Here is a 15,891-nt window from a genome sequence, read left to right on the forward strand (position 1 = left end):
ACTTGATGGAAGAGGAAGCAGATAAATTAAATAGTGTGCAGCATACAGGTTTGACTACCAGATCCAAGCTCCCCCTTGCCATAATTGTCATTTGCTCAGAAATGCCTGTTATATACTCCACTAAAATCTCAGTATTAAGAAGTTTAGTATCCCGTAGCAAAGGCCTAACTAGAGACATTTTGAACTAAGACTTACAAAAAAGTAACTGATTTTCTGTACTTATCTCTAAATTTGGTTCTAAAAAAAAGGCATTTCATCAAAATTTACTGCCTTTAAAAAAAACCCTGTGTATAAAACTTAAGTAGGTAATGTGACTGATTTCTTGGCTAGCATTGGCCTCATCTGTTTGCAGCCTGTTATTTATTTATTGCAGTTCTTAAGAATTGATTTTACTTGTGGGTAGGTGATCAGAGGTACAGCTGTTAAGGGCCGCAGTTCAAATCACTAGTCATCTAAGTTTGAATCAAACTGAAACATTTTAACCACAAGTCACGGATTGCTGTTTAAGGCTTGTCCTCCAGTACAGACTTAGCACTTAAGAAAAGATACTCTAATTTACAAAGCTGTTGCTTGACATTTTGAAAACAAACAATGCATTAGTAACATGAATGCACAACCCTTTCTGGAATTCATTCCAAATGATTTCTGCTGTGTTCAGACTCCGCGGGTACGATAAAAACTTAACCCTTCCCTTCCCCTTTTTTCTTTTTTTCTTTCCCCCATTTAACTGTGAAGTCCCCTTAGCGTGACCCACGAGTGATCCTCACACTTGGTCCTGAACCCCTCCCGTACCCCGGCTGACACCCCTCGCAGGCGCCACGAAGCAGACATTCAGTTTAAAGCCCGAACTGAACACTTGCTGGGGCCTAACTAAGCCTTGCCGCGTACAAGCCCCGGTCCTGCGGCAGAGGCGGCCTGTGGAAGCCCCCACCTCAAAGCGCGGCCCCGCCATACCGGCCCCGCCCGTCGCCTAGACGCCAGGGCTGGCCTCAGAGCGAGGCGGAGGCGGGTTCTCTTCACCCCACTTGAAGCGCACTGGCCACTCCTACCTGTCCATCGAGTTAGGCGAAGTGACGCATTTCGCCGCCGCCCGGGAAGGAGTTAGACGGCGCGGGTGAACGGGTGTCGTCGCGTAGTGGATGAGTCACGAGCATGTGCCGCGAGGTTATTGGCCACGGCGGGGCTGGGCGGGGAGAGCCAAGTGGGGAAGGGGGTGGGGCGGGATGGCCGTGAGGCGGCTGTGGTGCGGGTAGGGGCGGGCGGGGAGAACGGGAAGGAGCCGGAGCGGGAGCCGGAGCCCTCGGGCAGGTGGGTACTGGGAGGGCAGGTGCCCGGCCTTGCCGGCCTGAGGAGGGCGAGAGACCGGGAGAGTCCGTCCGTTGTAGGCGGGAGGGAGGGAGGCGGTGAGCAGGAGGCTCCACACGCACGGGGGGGGGGGGGGGAGAAGGTAGGTGGGTGGGAGGGAGAGAGAGTCCATTCCGGCGGGCGGAGGCAGGCAGCGGCGGGAGACCCCGCTGGCTGGGCTCTGTGAGCCTGGCGCCCCCGGCCCCCGCCGTCCCGCCGCGGGGGCTCCCCGCCCAGGGGACAGCCCCGGCCCCCGCCGTCCCGCCGCGGGGCTCTCCGCGCGGTCCCAGCCTGTTAGCGGCCGGGCGGAGGCGGTCTGCGAGCCCGCGGGCAGGTGAGGCCCCGCGGACCTTGGGACAGCGGTGCTTGGCCTCCCCGGGCGGTTGTCCCCAGACCGTGCAGGTCAGCCCGGTCCTCTTGGGGAAACGTTCTGACCGGCGCCACTGCCCGTAGTTGATACTGTTGTGGAATTACTTCTTCGTCGCGCTGGCGTGGCTGCTCAGGGACCTGTCGTTTCCCGGTCTTCTGTTGCAATCTGACCGCGACTTCTGATTCACTTTTGCCACAGGATTCGGTGCTCCCATCCCTCCCCTCCACCCGGCTGAGCTGGAGCCCTTCTCTGCTGCACTGTGCAGCCCGGCACCTTAATGGATGCAGAAGTTGATGGTGGCCCGAGGTGACGTATTGCAGAAGAGTGGGCATCCCTTTTTGTTTTGCCTTAGCTGTGAGGATGGTAACCTTCAGCAAGCCTTGTAGCTTGCACTTAAATTTTCTTCCCTCGGATAATCAGGTTTTTTTGAGTTAGAGCCTAAACGGAAGTCTTTCTGCACTTTAGCATTCAAGGAGTATAATGGTCCAACATGACTCTTAAGTGCAGTCTGATAGACTTTGTCAGGAAGAAGTTCTGTTAGGAAGAACTGCGTATGACTCCAGAATGACTCTAAAGGTCTTAACTTACTAGAATCTGAAAAAGCATTGATCACAACTGTTGGTATTTCACGCTAAAAATTTTAAACAGAACAATATAAATACTATTACATATTTTATGTAATTTGCCTTATGCTTTGTAAGATTTGTTGCATTTTTGAAATCTGTAACAAAATGAAATCCAAGCTTTTCTTTTAAAGGAATATGTTTATCTTCTGTTGTGCCTGTTTTGCAGATATTTGTGGGGTTAAAAGATTTGAACTGCAACTGAATAAAACTAGGGCTGAAAATTGAAGAATGGCAGCAAATCCTTCAGGACAAGGTAGGTTTTAATCTAAGTATTCAAGGGGAAAAACTATGTGCAAAATGTCAGTGAAGTCACCAAAACCATAAGTTTATTTTACAGAAAGAGCAGGAAGGGGAAGAGAGGCAGGAAGGTGGGGCTGAAAGTCACAAAATGTGAGCAAGCCTTCTGGGAGAAGATACACACTTTAAACGATTGAAAAAGACCACCTATGGCTAGTGAGGTCTGAATTACTGTGCATTCCTTCATGCTCAGGTTTTGAAGCACCTATCATGCATCTGGTGATGTGCTTATTTCCTGAAGCATATTTCAGACACTTAACAGCACTTAGCATTGAACATGACTTAACAGCTCTTGTGCTCAGCATCAGGGAACAGCCAGAAGTCTAATGTTTTCCATGTTGCGATGGGAGCGGCAAGACCCAGGCCGTAATAGCTGTCAAAGATAGATAGCAAGTGGCCTAGGAGGAAAAGCCAAATAAAATCATAATTCTAACTCCAGTGAAGTGTTTCTTTGCATGATGACACATCTGAATTGCGTCCATGAAATAGTTCAAGACGTGGAAACAGTCCATCTAACTAGCCGAGGCACGTGCATTAGAGGGAGCTGAGGGTCTGGCAGGGTGGGGGTGTCGGTGTCGTCACTCGGCAGTTTTGAAGGAGGGTCTTAAATCGCCCTCTAGAGGTGCTTTCTGGAAATCTCAGTGGAACTTTGAGGATTGTCACTTCTACAGAAGAGCTGAGGAGAAAGCTTCTCAGGTATGGCTCTTCACTTACTGGTTATGAGAAATGAATTCAGTTTCCCAGCAGCCTGAGACTCTGAGAAGTTTTTGGTATGAAATGGTGACTCTGGCTTTATTCTGTGAATACCAAGGCAGCATCATTGCCAGGAATAGAATGTTGTCATAGAGAGTTAAAAGATACTTTTTCTACTATATGTGAATTTACTGAGAAGTAGGATGGGATTTTAGTGCCAGAATGCCTTTGCTTCCCTCCAAATTCCAGAGGCTTATAATTTAATAGAGCATTAGAATCTGCATTTATACTTTGAGATACCCTTTGGAGACTCACTAAAGGAACTGTTTAATTATCACATGAAAACTATTTGCAGTAAGCAGGCAAGAAACACTATGAAGTTTAATTACCCAAATGAGCCTATAAACAATACACCTAGGAAAATTAGAAGGGAAGAGGTAAATCTGAGTAACAGTTCAAGACGTCTCATTTTCCCTACTAGACTGCATCTGGTCAAGAGAAAGACATAGGCAAATACTGCATTTTGAGCTTGCTGCATGGCACACATATTGGTACTGTTCAAGCAAGTCATTCTTTCATTTCCCTCTTCTCAGACAAAAGGAAGAGGGATATACTGAAACATTCACTGAAAGGGTTATGGATGGTAGCACTTGCTCACACAGAACTGTAAGGATGAATTAAACATTATCTTTCTACACATGTAGACTGTGCTCGTAATTTTTTGTACCGAGTTGTTTATTTCCCTTTAATCAGTAATGGGTAATTTTCCTAGGAGTTAATTGAGTTTTCTCTTAATTGCAGACTCGGCATACAAAGGTTAATACTTTGTGGACTGGACTTCCTTTAATTCGTTGGCCTCTTAGGAAGCATTCTTTTGATTAGGATTTCAAAGATGACTTGCGTATGAGTGCAGCAAAACCAAATAGAATTGAATGAAAGCCTTACTTCAGGCCGTTATTACCACATGGAAGTGATTGCACTGATTGCATGAGACTGATTACAGCATTTAAAAGAAATGGAAAAGCTTTTAGCATGCTGTGTATTGTCCACAAAATGAGTTTGTAGACCGGAGTGGTACAGTTGTGGGAGGGGAAAGGGGGTGGTGGTGGAAATCCGCTTCTGAATTATAGAAATTACTTTCAGGTGCTTGGTAATAACTGCTTCTGCAGCAACACTTCACAGTACTTATGCAACATACATTAATAAGGGTGCTCTTGTAATGCTTTTGCTTGTGCACAGCAAGGCCAGAGTGTACCTTGTGCGTTACTAAATTAAAGGCTCCATGTCTTTAATGTGAGTTCTTCTAGAGGAAGCCCACTGAGATGAGGAAAATGTGACTGCTCAGGAAGGAACTCTCCTTTAGGTCACCAGAGGTGAAAGAAATACAGGTCCTGCTTCAGAGCTTCCTTCTTATGTTGGAAGAACCAATCTTTTGAAATACGTACAGAATTCTAAGCTTCAGGCTGTAGCAATTTTACAAGGTGTTTTTCTGTTATGGGAGTTGTTTAGTCTTTGGCCTAAAGGTATGCGAGTGCATTCACGTAACACAGTCTGAGCAGCTAGATTTAGCATTCTGTTCACAGAGTCTGTGTTAAAAAAGACGATTGTGCTGTTCTGCGTGGAATTATGTTGTCATTTACAAACTTTGCTGCCCTGCATCTGAGTTTGATCTGTGCTCAAGCATATTTCTTGAGGGCTGTAACGTATCTCTTCCCTGGAGAACTTTGTGGCCATAAAGCAGTCAATGGCTTACATTGTTATGCATGTAGCTGTTTTCTGGAAGGGCAGACAAAGTGTATTAATATAACAGTAATTCAAGTTAATCTACTGAATTACTTATATGCCTTTTGTTTCATTCTCACATAACGTATGTGAAAACATATCTGAATGTAAATTGTTACTGAAAAGTATTGATGTGCAGCAGACTATCAGATCATGTTTTGTGATGCCAGTAGTCATAAGCAGAAGAGGAAATAAAAATACAGTTACTCTATCCTTTTTCCCAAGCGTTGTGTGCTTAATAAGGTCTTTAGACTCTGCTTTTTAAGAGGTTGCCTACTCACTTCATGAAGGCTACCATTTATGAAAACATGCACTTCAGTAAAGAAATGACTGTGAAATGCTTTCCGAGTTGAGCAGGCAGAAGAGTGTGCAGTGGCAGTGCTTTCTAATGTATAGAACTTAGAGTAGACATCCAGCTTTGAAAGCACTTTCCCAAGTAGAAATGTATCTTGAACACAAAGTGGCGGAGAGCTCTTTTGTGCTGTTACACATCTATGGACAAACGATAAATAATGCATATTAGGAAAAACTTACACATACTGTGAATTTGAAGCAAACGGCAGATTAGGGAAAAGATACGAGATGAAAAGTGAGGTAATACTGTTTCTAGCCACGCAGAGTTAGCTCATAGCACTAACTGACATGGATCTCAGTAGGAAGGGTGGTAGGGTTGGGTGTTGGGATTGGGTTAAAGAGCAAAGATTGCTGTGACCTCTTAAAGCTACCAGTGTCACTCAGCGAGGCTTCAGCATTCTCCAGTTTTCTGCCTTTCACATACAAAACACCAGTGCAAGTAAACTTTCAGCTCCTGCACAGAGCACATAATGTAATGCTTTATGTCAGAAATAGAGGTGTCAGAAAGAACAAGTTTAAATTTTAAATGTCCTGAATCTGCTACATTAGAGAGTAATCTGAGAATCCAGGTACTCAGTTTGACATCTGAGCTGCCATTAATCTATTTAGCTGCCTTGAATTGGTCACTTTGTGTCAAGACTCTGGTGTCTGCAAAGCAGAGAAGAATATTAATGGACTGCAAAATTCATGAACTGTTCAAACTTAGAACAGTAGTGCAACTCAGCCCAGTTAAGTGAAGTCTAAACTTAAAGCTTTAAAAGAAGTTGTTGTGTTTGAAAATCTGCAATTCCTTTCACAGGTGAGAATCCTGTCTCTACTAAGGATGGCTTTTTTTTTTTGCATGTCTGCATTTTTAGTACTAGTAAGCAGAACAGACATATCAAATCTGCAGATGAAAAATTAAATTAATGTAGGAAGCTTCTATAGCTGTTTCAGGTTGATCTTTATGGAAGCACTTTGGGGTCCTGATCACGGAAGAATCTAAATAGAAGTCTTGCTTATGTATGGCCAGATATGATGAATTATTTTGTAAGGATGCCATATTTTCCTCTCTAAAATAGATTTCTCATGTCCTGCTGCCTCCATTGTTAATTTTTAAATGAACAGATTTTACTTTGCATTTTAAAAAAGTTTAAAATACCTGTAGGAACTTCACATTGATCAGCTGTGGAGCACTAATATGTACATGTTGGATGTCTTCCTCCATTTTCTCAAGTAGGCTTTTTTCTACTTACCCCTAACAAATTCTCTTAAACAAATGACTTTTTCAGTACAGCAGGTTGCTGATGGATACTGTCTGAATTCTAAAGCAAAATACTACTAAATTTTTTGTTTGTTTGTTTTAAAAAAAACAACCCTTTCTTAGTAGCAGAGGGATAGGAAAAGGAAGAGAAATACTTGAATACTCTAGAGAGATTTCTTCTGAATCTCTCTAGAATTTCTGCCATGTGATTCTATAGCAAGAAGCAGACTAACATGGAAGACAGTGATAATGCATAGCTGCTGATCACAGTTTAAAAACAGCATTAAAAATTTTGTTCTACACTTCTCAAGCCTTTCTGAATCATACCATCTGCTTCATGATAAATGTAAGCATATTTAGTCTTTATTTTTTAGCTGACAGCAACTTAAATTAAAAAGTGGTCTCCTTTTTCTTGCCTTAGTCACCATATCATCTGAATTCCATGCATGCATTTAGATTTATGTATTTGGGGATAAACAAGCACTAACAGAGGGCTGCTGAGTAATATGTCAAGTATTAAGCTTTTTGTCTGAAAACTGTGTAGAGTGAGCACACAGACATGATGACTTTAGTTCAGACACTGTTAGAGATACTTAAGTGGTCCTATTACTGCTATGTCTCCAGAATTTATAATAAAGTAAAGTTTGGGCTAGCTCCACTCAGAAATGTTCAATCTTAGCTTGTTGGCAAGATCTCTCAGCCTTTGTATCTCTTAGAGCACACATTCAGCTGTGTGTTAATGTTTCAAATGCATTGCACGTGCAGGGTGTTAAAAATAAGTGTACAATACCTAGAAAGCAGAGAAACGTTGAAGACCTGAATCGATACACTTACAAAACAGTTTTAAGTGGAACTAATGCCATATGGGAAGGAGAGATTAACAGATGGGAAAATAGCAATTAATTACATTTAATTAAAAAAAATCTGTTAACAAATGTAAAGATGATTATGGGTGATCTTGCATAAAACCCACAGTAAAATGTAATCAAACAACTGCTCCTTTTGAGACCTCTGAGACACAGGGGCTCAGGGGTGTGTATGTTAAGCATATTAGAAGAAAAAGGTGAGGGTTTGATAGCAAGGCAATATGGATGTAAATTATTATTTAGAAATGAAGGTTTCCACCTGATAGTTGTCTCTTTCATTGACCTATGCTGAGGAAAGGAGTATTGGATTATGTAATGGAGCAGCAACAGAAGATCTCTCAAAGGGAACGAACTTTGGGTGCAGCTACTGAAAATAAATTTGAAATCATTTTGCCTTGACATGCTAATACTCCCCTTAAGAGTTACTGTTTTTGGCCTTTCTAACAGCTTGTGGGCTACCGTTTTTTAGTGGTGTGACTAAAACAGCACTGAGGACGGGGTGGGGGCACAACACGCAGCAGTTTCCAATGGGAATGACTTGACTTTTTGTATGGAGGAAATAAAGGAGGTAACTTTTACATCTCTCTTTTTTTTTTTTTTTTTTTTTAATGACAGTGTAGTGGCTTGATATTTCTAGAATAACAGCACATTGGAGATTAAAAAAAAAGTATATATTCTTGACATGAGGAGTGTCCTTAGTGGCATAGAGGCCTGTAAGAGTCAGCTCTGTAGCTGTTGTCCTCAGTTGTGCTGTACAGGCATACTGGGCAACAGCAGGGACTTGTGTATCTAGAAGGCAACTTTGAAAATACAGAAATAGCAGCTATTTTAGGCATTTTCTAAATTCCCTTAGTCACTGTACTTCCTGACCCCTTCTCTAGTATACAACGTCCCTTTGGGAGAATGATGTACAGAGCAAATAAAGGCCGTGTTCTCATATTGTTCCAGACAATTTAATTTTGCTTCTCTATTCCAGCAGTGTGGTCATACTCCACTCAGAATAAGGGTAGTGTGTATATGTAAGGACATCAGTATATTAAGAATAAACCTTTCTGCGTAGATTGAATAAAGGGTTGTAATTTTTTGTATAAGCATATGTGCAAGCTTAGTGGTCATCTCATTTCTGCCTGTTACATGTGTAAAACTTGCATTATAGTTTGAGTTCATTGGCATGAGAAATTAGGTTTCGTGAGTATATTACCCCATTGTTACCATTGAGTTGTATGTTCAGTGACTGCATTTTAAATCTAGAACTTGGTAAGTTTACTTTTTTTTGGTAATGTAGGTTGTTTATAGCTCCAGAGCTGGCTTGGGAAGGGGTAGGATCTAACTTGAGATAGAAACCTGTACCTTAAAATGTATTAATATATATGATAGCTTAAGGAAGCAATTTCGTGTTGTAAAATGAGAAAAGGGAAAATGAAACCTATTTATTAATAGCCTTTCAGATGGGTGCAAAGCTTTGAAGATTAGTGTATTTATCATAATGTCATATTGTACCGAGACTTTTAATTCCACAAGGTTAGAGTTGGGCCACAGAAATCAAGTAAATCTCTCTAATATTTTTCTGTCATTCCCACCAGGTTTCCAGAATAAAAATAGGGTTGCAATCCTGGCAGAACTAGACAAGGAGAAGAGAAAGTTACTTATGCAAAACCAGTCTTCCACAAATCACCCTGGAGCCAGGTATTTTATGTTCTTAGACCTGTTTGGACATCACTGATTACATCAAAGAAAAAAAAAAAAAGCAAGTGAGCTGTAAACTTACAAAACACTAAACAGAGGTGTTTTCTGACCATCCTCAATAACCAGTCAGAGCGACCTTGCACTTTAGGAACATGTTAGTATTTAAAATTGTTTACAGATCCTGAATTTTAGCTGAAATAATTACCACTTGAGAAGGGGTGAAGCAGATATGCTTACTCAACTGTATTAAAGTCATCCTTAAGGAAGAATCAGGTAGCAAGCACTGAGAAAGCATTTAATTAGTAAGCTAAAATGCTCTAAGGAATGGAAGTAGAAGATCGTTAGGTTCAGGGTACTGAGTGTTTAGAGAAGAACAGTTACGGCAGGGAGTGAGTTATCCTTGAAACTCCCTGTGTGCAAGACAAACCCAATTTATGTGACTACAGACCTTGTAAAAGATTCTGTGTTGTAAGGATGATTCTACAGCATAAGGTGTAATACACTGTACATATAGAAACACAACGCTTTTCTCTAACATGTGCCTGTAAAGGCTTTTTCAGATTGACTTCACAAATGAACGACACAAAGGAATTCTAGCCAGTAAGTCAGCTTCACTGGGGACTCAACTGAAATGCCTCTATGCAAACACACGTAGCATGGGTAATAAACAAGAGGAGTTGGAGACATGCATACACCTGCAGGGCTATGATCTTATTGGCATCACAGAGACGTGGAGATTTCTCCCATTTAAGACAAAAAGATTAGATTTTTGTCATAAATCAGTAACTAGAAAATCACATGCTGGTTTACATAGAGAAATTGGGACAGCTGAAATTTTAGATTAGCATAAAGTGAATGCATTGCCATATTTTAGACATGGTATGTTATGTGCAGTATCTGTACAAGAGTCAAAATACTCTAAATACAGTCTGAGTGCTGCCTGTGTCTTTTTTTTCAGGGAGATTCTAGGTCACCTTTAATTCCTTCATACTGTCAAAAAGTATGCAGAATATTTGAAATTGCCTGAGCTAGATCTCTGAGTGACTCTCTATACAGTTATTATTCAAGCAAACGTATTGACTGGAGAAGAAAATAGATGTATCATAATATTATGTATAGCCCCTGACTCCTGGCAACAGTGTTTCCATACTTCATTGGAAGTGTGGCAGAGTTTCAGGGAGTGCTTGTTTGCTTTCTGCTTTTCTTTACGGAAAAATAATGGTATATGCTAGTAAGCAGAATTAGAATTTACTAATTTTGAAGGTGAGGATGGGGGTAACCTGCAAAAGCAACAGTCAAACTCTGTGCTTGGGCATGGTGGGCTGATGTGTGATTTTTGAGAAGCTGACAGTTCTGTGGCAGGGATGTTGTGCCAAATGTTGCAGACCACAGAGTTGTGAGAAATGAGAGCACAGAAATAGTGCAAACTTGACAGAAAAGAGCTTGATGTACTGAAAGCACAATAGTGGCAAGGCCAGTGTAAAAGGTGAACGAGTTAATTATTTCTGGCCTTGGCATGTGGGAATCCTCTATCCAAGAACAGGCGACCTCTCTTGAAAATTGTCAGCTTATGATAAAGCCTTAAGATTATCTACAAAAATCATATTGAGGGTATAGAATTAAATGCAAAATAAATACCTTGAAAATAACTGAAAATACTATGTTTTAAATACACTGAGAACTATTCTTCTCCAGCAATGAAGCTTTTCTTAATATTTGTCATAATATCTTTGTAGAGGATTGTTACTTAGCTTTCATTACACATTTAGGTGTAGATTTGGTTAAAGGTCTTTTCATGAGCATGGCTGCTTTTGAAAAACTGATTTACTAAATCAGGTGTTGACATTGAAGCTTCTGGGAGAGATCAACTGATGAGCTTGCTTGGATGCCTTGTTGTCCTTCATACTTTTGTCTGTATGACTGAGGAGAGCTGGGCTTTCAGCACCAGTCTCCAGAGCTAATTTAAGACGTAGTTGTGAATTGCCTTGCAATACAGCTGTAATGGCAGTCTTCACTGATTTCTATCTGGAGGATGGCTGATCATGTTACTTGTATAGAGTTGGGGGGAAAATGTCTGCTTTTTATTTCTTCTTTTTTGGTTAACAAGGTGGACACATCTTAAGATATGAAAGCCAAGAAAACCTATTTAGAAATTTTAATTTGACACCTAATGTATGCCGCACTGAGATAGATAAGCAAAATCAATTGTAGGTACTTTAAGCTATCATTAGAGGATCGTTATTTTAGTTATGTCAATAGGAAGATCCTTTACCATAAGCAGAGATCTGCTGCCCATCTGCTGAAGAACTGGTCTTGTACTGAAGACTGCAGAGCTCTTGTTAGTGCTTCTGTTTATCACAGTTGTTTAGGACAGTCACTGAATGACTGAGTAATGGTGAAAACATGAAGCTGTTGTTTTAAAACTTGCTGACGTTGTCTAATGTTGCACCCCAGTGATTCCACTGACTTCAGTGGGATTCCATCCATGAACGAAATCCACAACAGGCTTCAGGACTGAGAGTCTTCTGGGTTTAGTTTGGCATCAGTTGTTTATGTTTGGTCAACTGATACAGCTATGGTCATTCCATTTCCTTTTCTCTCTTACTTTAACAAATAGTAATTCCAAACAATAGTTAACAATTGTCAAACTGTGAGTCAAATAAATTGTGAGCTCTGGAAGCCATGGAATCTATGGCTAGAATGGTAAGGACACATTTTTTCTGTGGTATGTATCATACCATCTTGTTCTTTTTTGCAGTATTGCACTTGCAAGATCACCGTTGAACAAGGATTTCCGTGATCATGCTGAGCAACAGCACATTGCAGCACAGCAGAAGGCTGCACTGCAGGTAAGCTGATACAGTCAGGCAGAGTTTAGCTTGGCTCTGTTTTAGGTGTGCGTCCCTTCAGAGGGCAGTCCTGCACCTAGAGAGGATGAAAAGCCCCTTTTAGAGTTTTGGTTTCATACATTCTGTATTTGTCACAAATGAAGTTGCTGCTTCTGTTATGATGAAAGCTTAAATTTATCAACTCATTCTCCCTCGATATGGTTGTAAGAACGTAGCCTACAGTATCGTCATAGCTGTTTTGTGCATCTCAGACAAGAGTCAGTTTCATTGTATTCTGAACGTCTCATGAAACACAGGGAGAACGAGCTACACAGCTTTCCTTGGTTGAATCTGGTAAATACCCTGCAGTTACAAGTGACAAGAATGAAAGATTTAGAACACTTATTTCTACATTTACAGGCTTCTATTTGCTGCTATTTTGCTCAGGTCAGGTGAGGCTGATTTTGGTGTTGAAATTGGGCAGGAAAGCCAGGACATGGCCACCTGCCTTCCTGGCACTCTAGATAGCATTATTTGACAGAGTATCCTGTGCCTTGTTGTGTTTCTGTTATCCAGTAAAGGCCCCAGATTGCTTCTTCTAAAATGAATGGGAGCAGAAGTGAGCTCTGGCTGGTGTCCTGTGTTGATCACAGAACATGGTAGGCTGCAAGGATCCTCTGGAGGTTTCTAATCCAGTGCCCTGCTCAAAGAATGCTTAACAGCAGTGCTATATCACATTGTTCAGGGCATGGTCCAATCAAGTTTTGAAGCTCTCCAGGGATGGACTTCTCACAGCCTTTCCTGGCTCTTGAGTCTGGCTCAGTTTTCCCTATATCCTGTCACAGGGTACCTGAAAACAGCATAAGATCTCCCCTCAGCTTCCTCTTTCTTGTAAGTAGCTCAGTCCTCTCACCATCCCCTTGGACATTGAGAGCTCCAGCCCAGCCATCTCTTTGGTCTCTATTAGACTCCCTCCAGTTTCTATCTCAAACCAAACACAGTATCGCAAATGCAGCCTCATGGGTAGCTTCCCCCGGCCTGCTGACTCTGCTGCTGCAGCCTGCTGTCCTGGTAGCCTTTATCACTGCCAGAGCACGCTGCTGGCTCAGGCTAAATTTGACATCCACTTGGGCTTTTCCCTAGCGGTGGAAGGAAGGGATATGCAGGCTGTCTAGCTTACTGGAGTTCAGTCTTTGAACTGGGAAGGGCTACGTAGGATTTTACAAAGGTTGTCCAGAGACATAAACGGCAGCTGCCCTCCTGAGGTGAACAAGCATATATATATCATGTGGGCAGGAGGCTGGTGTCCCATGTTGTACAGGAGTGTGTCTGGTCACGTCACTTGAACAGCCTCAGGTTGTGTGACACTACTGATGGAGGCTTCTGGCAGTCATATGGCAACTGTCACATACCAAGACCAGTAAGTTGGTTATAGATGGGAGTGGAAGCATGGGGTCTAGGCAGAGGAGAGCAGTCAGGAGTTTGTTACTGCTCTCCCCACCTCCATGAGATTTGCTGAAAAAGGAGCAGCAGGGAATGGCCGAGTTAATTCCCTTGATGGCCCTGTTCAGATGTGGCTTCTCTAAAAGGCTGACTTTGAATTGGACTATCCGAGTTGAGCAACAGACTGGGAGAAATAGATAATTAATGCTGCAGAAGCTGTAAATTGAATTGCTGCGGGGAGTTATGCTTTAACAAATGTTTTTCTCTTTCCAGCACGCACATGCACATTCCTCAGGATACTTCATAACTCAAGACTCTGCATTTGGAAATCTTATTCTTCCTGTCTTACCTCGACTTGAGGCAGAATGAGCAATGTTCTTTCTCAGAACTGCAAGGTCTGATTTTTGTCCGTAGCAGGAACTGTCCTTTTAATTTCTTATTTTAAAACCTATGTTTTTCTGGATTTTTGTGGTTGCCTTTTGGGAGTGTAAACTCTAATGATGAAAAAGCAATGTTGAACAGCAATTTTTATCCTTTATTTCTGTTCCTCTCTCGGGTCAAAATCAGACATAAGACTTCCTCGGTTTGTGAAGTGCATAGCGCTTGCTCTTCCCAGTTTCTGTGCTTCCTTTAAATAAATGCCCAAACCAGAGTCATTAAGAGATGCACACTCTTGTCAGTGTTTGTGTTTCTTATTGTCTACGGGTACTATATTTGACTTCAATGAAGGACAAAAGTTACTTTTGTCCATCAAAATAGACATGAATATATCAAATGCATCAGTCTTTTTTCTTTTTCTTTTTTTTCTGTATGCAGAAACATTATTGGTATGGTGTTTGCTATTGTAGTATCATCTGGTCTCAAGTCCTCAGATATAGTGTGCCTGCCTCTTAGTTTATTTTGTGAAATATGAGAATGAATTAAAGCAGAGGAAAAAGCAATTATTTCAAAGTCTTAAAAGACACAATAAAAGAAGTCTTTTAGCTTATCTGGACATTGCAGATGGAAAGTGTTGCCTGCAAGGACAATTCAGTTTAAAAGGTCATATTTTCTAGTCATAGCTTTTTCAATACTTAGTGTGTTTCATTTTGTTTGCTTTTTTTCTTTCCTGTTTTTATCTGTGGTAACCAATTCCAGCTCCATGGTGAAATGAAATCTGTTGATTTTAAGGTAAAATATTTTGGAATTGTGATTATGCTACCAGGATAAAGTATCTTTGAGTGAAAAATAGTCCTTACATGGAAGTTCTTACATCTCCACAGCTTTACTAAAACAATTACATCAGTAGATTGATTGCTTTACCTATGGAGGCAGGTTTTAGAAAACAAAAAGAACAAGAGAACTTAAGTAAGAACCAGAAATCAGAAAGCATCAGTTAAATTGGTGCCCATTTGAAGTAGCTCTGTCCTTTGCAGAAACTTAGCTGTCCCATGGAGTTTCCAGGGTTGTAGCCTACAGATTTCCTTAGTGACATTTAGAGTGTCCTCTTTCCATCTGCAGGGGATTGCCTGAACCCAGTAAGCATTACTGAACTGTAAGCACCATTAACAATTCCATTCCTCATGAATAAGAAAACAGAGTGAGGGCCAAGAGATCGGTGCAGGTATGAGAAAAATGTCACTGTTTTCATGTACCGCAGCTGAGTACAGACCCTTGCAGAAGCTGTAGCATACTGAAACATTTTTCAGGAGAATCTTGTGGAGGAGGCCTGATAGAGCTTAAAGATGTGCAATTGTAACATGAACTATTCATATCCTGCTTTTTTGAGGGGTCTGGTATGGTGAGTCATGGGAATGATGATGGTTTTTGTGGGCAATGGAGAAAGGAGTACTGTCACTTCTGTTTTAAGTTTTTGGCTCTGTGTAGCTTTTTAATTACCAAGAGTAACTTCACCATGAAGCTGTCCTGACTACTCATTATTCTTCAGTACAAGCTGAGTGTCTTAGATGCTTTGAAGAACAAGATCTGCAAATCTGTGTGTAGAAGAGGCAGCTATGAATCCGTCCAAACTTGGAAGCAGACAAGGGCAAAGAAAGTAAAGCAGATAATAGCAGGAAGTTTGGATTTTAGATTTTAGTTGAATTTAAAAAGTAGACTAAACATTTTAACATTAAAAGAGCTTTTTTTTCCCCTTGAGAAAAGTGGCAAAAGAATGTCTGCTTTCTCTAGAAACAGACCCTCTGTGCTAACAAATTGAATGATAGAATCTGTCAGTGTTGCTGCATAGAATGCATATGATCCAGGCAATGTAACAGTAATGATCCTTCCTCTTTGAAAAGGTATAGTTGCTGCATGGAAGGGGTTAAATTTGCTAGCTGTATTGTGTTCATCTCAGGTATCAAAAGATCTGTTTTTGGAA

At 41.3% G+C, this 15,891-nt stretch overlaps 1 protein-coding gene across 2 annotated transcripts; it reads left to right on the forward strand.

Annotated features, from left to right (window-relative positions):
- The first annotated feature begins 1,220 nt into the window (after positions 1–1,220).
- On the forward strand, positions 1,221–14,200 carry INIP (INTS3 and NABP interacting protein). Of its 2 annotated transcripts, none has more exons than XM_075739770.1 (6): positions 1,221–1,308; positions 1,913–2,020; positions 2,507–2,593; positions 9,159–9,261; positions 12,020–12,110; positions 13,806–14,200. In XM_075739770.1, the coding sequence occupies exons 3-6, from the start codon at positions 2,569–2,571 to the stop codon at positions 13,899–13,901; spliced, it is 315 nt and encodes a 104-aa protein (XP_075595885.1). In that variant the 5' UTR covers positions 1,221–1,308; positions 1,913–2,020; positions 2,507–2,568; the 3' UTR covers positions 13,902–14,200. The 2 variants fall into 2 exon arrangements, with proteins under 2 accessions (XP_075595885.1, XP_010309982.1); XM_010311680.2 differs by lacking the exon at positions 1,221–1,308 and adding an exon at positions 1,540–1,678.
- Positions 14,201–15,891: the final 1,691 nt, after the last annotated feature.

The sequence above is a fragment of the Balearica regulorum genome, chromosome Z (assembly GCF_011004875.1).
Source record: "Balearica regulorum gibbericeps isolate bBalReg1 chromosome Z, bBalReg1.pri, whole genome shotgun sequence".
NCBI lineage: Eukaryota > Metazoa > Chordata > Aves > Gruiformes > Gruidae > Balearica > Balearica regulorum.

Bases quoted from the DNA above. Each gene is read 5' to 3' on its own strand.
- INIP (XM_075739770.1), top strand. From the start codon at position 2,569: ATGGCAGCAAATCCTTCAGGACAAG. The intron at 2,594-9,158 runs GTAGGTTTTAAT...CATTCCCACCAG, and splicing joins AGCAAATCCTTCAGGACAAG to GTTTCCAGAATAAAAATAGG. The intron at 12,111-13,805 runs GTAAGCTGATAC...TTCTCTTTCCAG, and splicing joins AGCAGAAGGCTGCACTGCAG to CACGCACATGCACATTCCTC.